Source organism: Mandrillus leucophaeus, unplaced genomic scaffold (assembly GCF_000951045.1).
Source record: "Mandrillus leucophaeus isolate KB7577 unplaced genomic scaffold, Mleu.le_1.0 Scaffold49, whole genome shotgun sequence".
In the NCBI taxonomy this organism is placed as follows: Eukaryota; Metazoa; Chordata; class Mammalia; order Primates; family Cercopithecidae; genus Mandrillus; species Mandrillus leucophaeus.
In genome coordinates this window covers 219,882-229,338 of record NW_012105253.1, presented here as the reverse complement: position 1 = coordinate 229,338, position 9,457 = coordinate 219,882, and the positions used below count along the sequence as shown (strand labels likewise).

Here is a 9,457-nt window from a genome sequence, read left to right as displayed (position 1 = left end):
AACTGGGAGAAGAAAACAAAATAGAGGAGTTAATTGAATAGTAATTGGTATGATTTGCCTTTGCCTAAGTTATAGGCAATTGGGAAAAGAGAAAATATTTCCCATTGCCTGGGACATGATTTCAATGCTTGAAGATTTAATTTCAGCTCAAAAAAGTTGGTCGTCGTTGTTGTTTTTGAGGCAGAGTCTCACTCTGTCACCCAGGCTGGAGTAGAGTGGCGTGATCACGGCTCACTGCAGCCTTGACCTCCTGGGATCAGGTGATCTGCCCACCTCAGCCTCCTGAGTAGCTGGGACCACAGGCACACACCACCATTTTTACTCTTTTTTTTTTTTGTAGAGACAGGGTTTTGCCATGTTGTCCAGGCTGCTCTCAAACTCCTGAGCTCAAGTAATCCGCCTGCCTCCACCTCCCAAATTGCTGGGATTAGAGGTGTGTGCCACTGTGCCTAGCCTGTGTTGTTTTTTAAATGGATCTAGCTTTGTTACATTTGGGTCTTGACAAGGTTATCAACTTAAAGGGAGGGTATTGGGCTCTTCCTTTTATTTTTCTCTGACATTCTTTTGTACCCAAATTTGCATTTCACAGGGTCAGAAAACAATGCCAACTGGCAGGCTATGTACTGAAAAATACCTTTTTTTTTTTTTTGGGTAATGGGAAGAGGTGTATGGGAAGTCTCAAGGAAGCTTAGATACCGTTCTAAGTTTACCATTCTAAGCCTAGAATTTAGAATTTACTTTCAGGAAAGCTGGGAGCCATTGAAGGTTTTAACATTGCACTATAAAAAGTACTAATAGCTATTTTTGGATATGTGGATTTAAAAGTTTGTTTTCTATGGCTGCCATAACAAATTACTACAGGTAGTCTAAAGCAACACAAATTTATTATCTTACAGTACTCTAGGTCAGAAGTTTCGAAGATTTTACTGGACTAAAATCAAGGTGTCAACAGAGTTACGCCCCTTTCTGGAGAGAGTCTGTTTCCTTGCTCATTCAGATTGGTTGCAGAATTCAGTACAGCTGTGATTCTAAAACTAAAATCCCCATTTCCCTGCCAGTTGTCAGGTAAGAGCCCTTCCCAGCTTCTAGGCACTGCTCACATTCTTTGCCTCGTGGTTCCCTTTTTATTTTTTCTATTTTCAAAGCCTTCAATAGCTGGTCAGTTTCTTCTCATGCTTTGAATCTCTCCTGCCTCTTGTTCTGTTATTGCATCTCCCCAACAAAATCTTCTGCCTTCCTTTTGTGCTTTTTTGTTTGTTTGTTTTTTGGTTTTGAGACAGAATCTCGCTCTGTTGCCCAGGCTGGAGTGCAGGGGTGCGATCTCGGCTCACTGCAAGCTTTGCCTCCCGAGTTCACGCCATTCTCCCGCCTCAGCCTCCCAAGTAGCTGGCACTATAGGCACCCGCCACCACGCCTGGCTAATTTTGTTTTTGCATTTTTAGTAGAGATGGAGTCACTGCGTTAGCCAGAACGGTCTCAATCTTCTGACCTCGTGATCCGCCTGCCTTGGCTTCCCAAAGTGCTGGGATTACAGTTGTGAGCCACCGTGCCCGGCCGTTTTCACTTTTAAGGCCTATGTGGTGACATTTTACTCCCCAGATAATCTAGGATAATCTCCCAATTTCGATGCTCATAACCATAATCACATCTGATTATATTATATTATATTCATGAGATTAGAGTGTGGACATCTTTGCAGGGCCATTATTCTGCCTACTACAAAACTCATTAAAGTATAAATTGTATTTTAAACCATAAGAGTAGAAAATATTACCCAAGGAGAATGTGCAGTTTTTTCTTGACTCTTCACCTGCTCGAAGGTTACTTTACCCATTCTTGTCCTACATGTCCCAATCTTTGGGATATCTGGAATTACTCCACCTGTAACAGAATGCTGTGGACTGTTTGAGGCTTATAAACAACAACAATTTATTTCTCACGGTTCCGGAGTCTGGGAAATTCAGGATCCAGGCAATAGCAGATTTGGTGTAAGATGAAATTCACTTCCTGGTTCATAGACTGCTGTCTCTCGCTGTAACCTCACATGGCAAAAGGAGGAGGTGAGCTCTCTGGGCTCTCTTTTATGAGGGCATGAATCCCATTTGTGAGGGTTCTGCCTTCATGAACTCATCACTTCCTGAAGGCCTCACCTCCAAATACCATCACTTTGGGGATTAGGTTTCAACTTACGAATTTTGGGGGACACAAACACTCAGTCTGTAGTAGTGCTTTACCAATTTCTCAAGCATAGGACTGACTATTTTAGGACCATGGTCTGTGGCTAAGCCCAGTTTCTGCCCTTCGCCTCATCTCAGCCATCTCTGCCTTTCAAGCTCTGTTGCTGCCTGTATCTTCTTTGGATTTATATGACATCTTCACCTTTCACTGGAGCTGCTAAACTCGCTTGTGGACTTGATTTATGATTGTTGCCTTGTTCTGAAGTTTTGTTTTTCACTTTCTACTCTTCCACTAACTCACTCTCTCTCTGAACATACTGCAATCTATGTCGCACTGAGATGAGGTATGACTTTTTTTAGGAGAGCTTATCCCAGTACCCAAGATCTTAGCCACAAGTGAGAGCTTCAAGTCCTTTGAGTGGAAAGAGAGGGAGGCAAATGAATAGGAGCCAACATCTTTTGTGATGCTGTAGACTCCCATGTAACACTGAGGCTAACAGCAAGGGATTTAGAATCTGACAATTTTGGGTTCCATTTCAGGCTCTGGTATCCACCAGCTATGGGCAATGTTAAATAACCTCTTTTAGCCTGCATTTTCTCATTTGTAAAGTTGGAACAAAAGATAACCTCAAAGGTTTGTTATAAGCATTAAATGAGATGATGAATGTAATCCAGGACAGTGTAGTAAATGCTCATTTCATGATTTGATCTTAGTTCTTCACATCGTTGTAGGATACAGAGACACAAACAAGAAAACATTGGCTACTGGTATGCTACATTCCCAAATTTTCATTTGGAGATTTTATTTTCAACTGAGGGAAAATTATCTGCTTGTATAGTCCATGGCAGAGCCAGTGGAATGCAGAGGGAGAAGTAGGGTCTCACTTGTCCTTAGCAGTGTTCTCAATCCAGGATACATATTTGTAAACATTGGTGTAGATGCCGACGTCCCCTCCCATGAAGTGCCCGACCTCGATCCCCTGGAGCTTGTCTTTGCAGATGACAGTAGCAACGGCCACCTCCTACCAGAGATCGTGAAGAGAGAGAGAGAGAGAGAGAGAGAGACACACACACAGAGAGAGAGAGTCAGATCTCACAGGAACCCTAGTGTCCCGCTTGGGTGAGCCCTGTCTGCAGGCATATGCTGGACTCATGAAAAGAGGACTGAATTGGGGACAGGAAGCTTGAGCCTTTTTCTCACTTTGCTGTAATTAGCTTTGTGTGACCTTGAGAAAGTCAGAGGACAGTCTGTCTAGAAATCACGTGTAAAATGGGTGAGACTCCATTTTTTGAACTGGTGAAGGCATTTTCTATTTGTGAAAAGTCTGATTTCTTTTTAAAGAAATGCCTGTTTTCATAATTTTACTTGTAGTTCTAAGAATGAATACCTAGCAAATGGTGTGTTTAACTCGAAGTACTTTATAATGTCCTTTAATGAATAAAGACAATTTAAGGGGAGCCCATTACTGAAGAAACAATGCTGGCTTCACAGCAGCCTTATCAAATTCTCAAGAAATTATTTAGACATCTAAAAAAGCTTTTACATCAAGGTAAATAGTTAACTGGGCATATGCAAGTAAATGAAAGCTGAATACAGAGAAAAGATTACCCCAAAAATTCTGCTGAATACTTTCACAAATTTCACACATAAGGAATTCCTGTGACTTTTTCCTTGTTCTGTTTTCTGGCATTCTTTATCAGACATCACAGGGGCCTCCAGGTTCTGCCGCAAGTCAGGGTGTCGGCCTGAGGGAGATGGGGATAAAATAAAATATCCTGTTGACAATTGTTATTTAGTCCTTCTAACCACCAGCCTATATTTCAACTGGTATCTTTTTGTGTGTGTTTAAAGAAAATAAGGAATGCGAAAAGGGAGAAATCATCAAGTGCATGGTTATGAGCTAATCTTGAGGATTTTGAAAAAGGCTTTATGTCTCTTTAAGGTAGAGTTTAGTTTTAATTGGTGGCCTCAGTCAGTTCTCAGAGGGGTCCTTTACAAGTGAAATGGCGTATATGAGAAGTAGGACCACACCTTCTTCATGTGAATTGTGCCTCTGCCAATCAGGAAGGGCTGGGCCTCTGTGCAGAGTCAGATGGCCTGGTGGCTCCAGCTGCCAAAGCCCTGCAGAGGCAGTGGGGCATTAGACACCCTGGGAAAGGAGGAGTTTTGTTTCTCTGGGCACGTCTCTGTTTGCCAGACCACTCAGGTAGCATCTCCATTGGGTCTCCTTTCATTCTCCTTTCCTCCTCTCAGCTATGAGGATATGGATGTTCCTCTTAAAGGGCAACTGATGACCCTGATTTGCTGTGGAAGGCACACTTACCACTGTTTTCTTGGCTCCAGTCCAAACCTGAGAGTAGACAGACAGTGCCTGGCCGGACATTGGTGGTAGCAAGGGGAAGGGGCTGGACTTTGGGATTGAGCATGGCGGGCTTAGCCAGCCTGATGAGCATGAGGTCATCCTGTGGGGCACTATCACTGTAGTTCCAATAGCGGACGATCTGAATGGGGTTAATTGTCTGTTCAGTACCATCTCTGACTCTACTCTTGAAATTTCCCAGCATCACTTTCAGATTTCTGGAGGGAGAGGAGTTGGAAGTAATCATTATCATCATCATCATCATCATTACTAAGATACTGAATGTTACAAAGTGCCAGGAATTATACCAAGTGCTTTTTCTGGATGATCTCATTTAGCTCACAACAAGTCTATGCAGTGGATTCTATTTTTATCCCCATTTAGTGCATGAATTAATGGGGCACATAGGAGTAATTCACTCAGGGTGATATAGTAAGTAGTGGAGCCCTTCACTACATTTTAATGTCGTGTTCTTTAATGTAGTGCCCCCTGGTTGTGACAACCAAAACTATCTTCAGACATTGCCAAGTGTACCCTGGGGAGAAGTCACCCTTATTTGAGAACCACTGATCTAGAATGAACAGTAGCTGTTTTGAGGTTGGGGATGCCCAGATACTCAACGGTAAATAGCAGTGAGCTGGGGCCAGCACCCAACTGGGTTTGATGAGGACGCCCACACAGGGGTTGAAGTGAGACTTCAGGTATACCAAATAGGGAGCAGGATCTTCTTTCTGAACAGATGAGTCAGCAAATAAAAATGTCCCTGAGAAAATTACAAAAATAAGGTAAACAGTCTCCTACTTGAAAAGGAATCTGGATGACTCTTAAACAGTTACCAATTGGCCAGGAAGTGTTAACATCTTTGACATGTTTTTCTAATAAGAATGTAAATTAAAATGATATGCCATTTTATCTCATATTTATAATAATTTTGTTTAATATTGATAATATTCAATCTGAGTATAATGAGACTCTCATCACTGCTAGTAAATTGATTCCATCTTCTTGAAAAGCAATTTAGAAATAGGCATCAAGAATCATACATTGTTTATAACCTGTGACCTAATCATTCCAACCCCAAGAATCCATTCTAAAGAAAAAAACTCAGTATAGACAAGGTTTACAAACAAGTATGCTCATATTAGTACTATTTATAATAGCTGAACATTGGAAACATAAACATCTGACATAGTAGTGTTGGACATTGAAATGAAGCACATGAAAAAGTGGAACATCATGTAATAAAAATTAAACTATTTAGAATATTAAACAGCGAGATAAATATTAATAATGCTTATTTAAGTTAAAAAGAACAAGAAAATTGTGGATATAATCTATTTGTCTCAAAACATAAATGAAAAACCATGTAAATGCAAAAAATATATAGAGTCTGGGAGTAAACTCGAAGTGTTAGCATGTGTTGACTAAGAGGTGGGATTATGAATGATGCTTATTTTTCTACTTAAAAAATGTCTAAATTTTGTAATATGAACGTATATTGTTTTTATAAATGAATTATTTAAAACATACCCTAGAGAATAAAGGGGAATAAGGCTGATTCTAGTACCAGAAATAAAGCACTGTTCTTGTCTTGTCTTCTCTTGGTACTCCTGTTAATCTTCCCCAAGCCTGGGCCTGTACCTCACCACACCCTTCTGTGTGATCACACAGTTAGAAACCCCAAAGAGGAAAGGGTAGACTATCAACAAGGGCAAGAGACATTGAGCTCTCTCTAGCAGGCACTATTCTAAGTGTTTTACATAGATTTATTTAATCTTCACAATAATTCTATAATATAGGTAGTCATACCCCCATTTTGAAGAAATTGAAGCACAGAAGAATTAATTGGCTAATCTCACACAGCTAATGTGTGATACAACCTAGGCAGTCAGAGAGTGGTGGGAAATGCCTCACCTCCAAATTTGGTCATCAGAAGAACCCCAAGTGGGGCAGGGACTACAGAAGGCAGGGCCCTAGTATTTGATCTTTTGTTTCTACCTTCTCTGTTTCCTGCATTCTGAGTCTTCAAAGTTTTAGAAACAGATGAATATCAGAGGTCAAAATGAGTTCTGTGTCCTTGTGACCACACTGGGACTTAGCTGGATGGTGATGAGGCTCACCTTTTTCAATAATTAGGGTTGGCAGGAGGACACTCACTGTTAAGCCTTCTCCGGGGCACATGTGTGCCTTAACCCACCCTATAGCTTAACACTAGAAAAGTGGGCTCAGCCTATCTGGAGAGCCTTTGGATGGAGTCTAAGAGGCAGGACCCCTAATTCTGCTGATGACACTATTTTTGACTCTTTTTCTGCACCCTTCGCAATCCGGCCTCTGTCTCACCTCATCCATTAACCTATGCCTTACAGGACAGAGTACAAGGTCTGGAATACATACCAGTGAGGACACCCAAATAGAAGATAAATTTCATGGTGATCCAGCTCTTCCCCCTGTAAGATGTAGAAGAAAATCAGCAGTGTGGAGTGGTTGCTTAGTTGTCTCCTCAGGAACACCTGGTAGACTCAGTGGCTATGGTTAGGTACGGGGACACTCCATGGGATTGGAAAGCAGCTCTGGGCATAAACAGGGGAGGGAGATGGCTTCAGAGAGAGAGATGAAAGCCCTTCTGTTCCAGGGAAGGTGGAGGACTGTGCCTCTGTTGGCGCATTTCAGGGAAGGAAACTCCTGGATTCAGCTCCTTCTATCTGGTGCCCCTAAAAGCATGTCTATTTGAGGGTAGTTCAATGGTCTGTGGAAATGGCAGCTCTAGGCTCAGGACTTATCTTCCCCACAGAGTTTCTGAGACCAGGGCTGTGAGGGACAATATTCTTTACCTTAGCTCACGGAGAAAGTGTCCTGAGGTTTGCTCTGAACCTCCTAATAGTTACTTATACTCTCCCCAGCCCCTCCCATCTTTGTTACACTAGCTTCATATGTCCCTTTGATCACTATTTCATCACTCAGTCATCAGCACTAAGTTGGTGTTTGTTGTCCTGACCAACAGCATTGAGCCAAGAAAATAAGGAAATGAAAAGCATTCATAGAACAGTTATCTTGATAGTTGGGGAATTGTTTACAGTCTAGATGACATTAGGCCTGGTGACAATTCAGAAGGCAGTACCTCTAATACTTAAAGATTCAGACTAATAATAGACTACCAAAGTCATCCTTGGATAACTGGGAGCACAGTCTAACAAGAAAAAGAGCGGTAACACTAATAGCTGATATCCTCTAAGCATTTACTGAATCCTAGACACTGAGCTAAGATCTTTATGGACTTGTTAGTAGAGATTTTATATCAGATTAGTCTGAGATATAAAATTCATTACACTTTGTATCACTCTAACCCTTTAAAGTTTCTTAAACCCATAATCTCATTCCAAATGTCACAACAACCTTAGAAAGAAGAGATAGGGCTGGGCCTGGTATCATTATTTCTGGTGTGTGGGTGGCAGAACTGAAGCAGAGAGAATCTGAGTAATTTTCCCAAAGTCACATGTGGCAGATGATGAGAAGTAGGCCTTGTTACTGGTGTAGGGTTGCAGGTCCCCCACCGGGTTACTTAAGGGTGTATGGCCACTGCTTGAACCTTAATGGCCAATGGAGCAGGTGTCCTTGATGGCCAAGTGGTGAGTCAAGGCCATGGTGCCCAGCCACGGAGCAGGTGTCCTTGAGTACCCAAACATCAGAGAATATCTGAGAATCTAAGGAAAACAGTCCCATCATGCATACACAGTAGGCAAAGAGCCAGAAAATTAGCTTAAAAGCAGCTTAGAGATGCAAAGTGAGGCAGGTCTCTAAAGCTGTCCTCTGCTATCTAGGAGTGTCTCATATGTAAGTCCTAATAAACTTATCCACTGGCCAAGCTGGACTTGTCTGAGTCATTCTTTGGTCTCTTGGCTCCCTCCTACTTTGAGGGGAAGGTTTTTTAAAAATACGATTCTGGATTTTTCTTGTTACAACTAGCATCACAAACGGGGTCAGAGAGAACAAACATCGAGCCAGGAATGGGTGTCTATGGTGGGGAATCCCTGGGCAGTCAGCAATGTCTATGTGAAGTGGAGTTGCCCAACTGCACAACCTTTGTGGGCCACCACATGAGTACAGGGGTGCTTGGAAAACACTGGCAAGGACTGAATACCTATTGCAAGAAGCCAAGATATTAAAGTATGATAATGATAGTAAATGTTATTGCAATAAGACTGGCTAATCACACATCATTAGAGCAGGAAAGGGAGAAAGGGTAGAAACTTCTGCAGAAGTTCAAAGCCATGGTTTTCTAATCCTCCAGCTGGTCACATATTGTGACCCTTTCTTGTGCACATTTTAAAACTGATGGGCAAATTACAACAAGAAAAATTCAGAGCTCAGATGGTTAATCTACAACTATAGAGTTAAGTAGAGTCTTCTAAAGCTCTCTATTTCTCTTTCTTTTTCTGCCTGCTTTGAATCTACTGTTATTAAGCTACCGGTATTGAGATAAAACTAATTCAAGGCCAGTTTGAGATTTCATTTTTCTTATACTGTTCAGCCAGTTCTAGCTAAAATGTAAAGAATTAAACTCATTTGGAACTGAAAAAACTATTTTCTGGCTGGACATGGTGCCTCACTCATAATCCCAACACTTTCTAGGAGGCTGAGGTAGGAGGATCACTTGAGCCCAGGAGTCTGAGATCAATCTGAGCAAGGTGGTGAGACTCTGTCTCTACAGAAAAATCTAAAAATGTAACTGGGTGTAGTGGCTTATGCCTGTCTCAGCTACTTGGGAGGTGGAGGCACAAAAATCCCTTGAGTTCAGGAGTTTGAGGTTGCAGTGAGCTGTGATTACACCACTATGCTCCAGACTTGGTGAGAGAATGAGGCCCCATCTCTAAAAATAAATGAATAAATAAAATAAAAATTGTTTTCTTTGTGTTTACCTAG

At 41.7% G+C, this 9,457-nt stretch overlaps 1 protein-coding gene across 2 annotated transcripts; it reads right to left on the bottom strand.

Annotated features, from left to right (window-relative positions):
- Nucleotides 1–2,941: 2,941 nt before the first annotated feature.
- On the bottom strand, nt 2,942–7,335 carry PRSS37 (protease, serine, 37). 2 transcript variants are annotated; one of them, XM_011995421.1, is made up of 5 exons: nt 6,932–7,335; nt 5,159–5,300; nt 4,505–4,755; nt 3,787–3,923; nt 2,942–3,199 (listed from the first exon to the last, which is right to left on the bottom strand). In XM_011995421.1, the coding sequence occupies exons 1-5, from the start codon at nt 6,963–6,965 to the stop codon at nt 3,059–3,061; spliced, it is 705 nt and encodes a 234-aa protein (XP_011850811.1). In that variant the 5' UTR covers nt 6,966–7,335; the 3' UTR covers nt 2,942–3,058. The 2 variants fall into 2 exon arrangements, with proteins under 2 accessions (XP_011850811.1, XP_011850810.1); XM_011995420.1 differs by having other exon boundaries at nt 2,949–3,199; nt 4,502–4,755.
- Nucleotides 7,336–9,457: the final 2,122 nt, after the last annotated feature.

Excerpts from the sequence above, each read along its gene's own strand:
- PRSS37 (XM_011995420.1), bottom strand. The coding sequence starts at position 6,965 with ATGAAATTTATCTTCTATTTGGGTGTCCTCACTG. Across the intron at positions 5,301-6,931 it reads CTATTTGGGTGTCCTCACTG|GGACATTTTTATTTGCTGAC; the intron begins GTATGTATTCCA and ends TAATTTTCTCAG. Across the intron at positions 3,924-4,501 it reads CTGGAGCCAAGAAAACAGTG|GCCGACACCCTGACTTGCGG; the intron begins GTAAGTGTGCCT and ends CATCTCCCTCAG.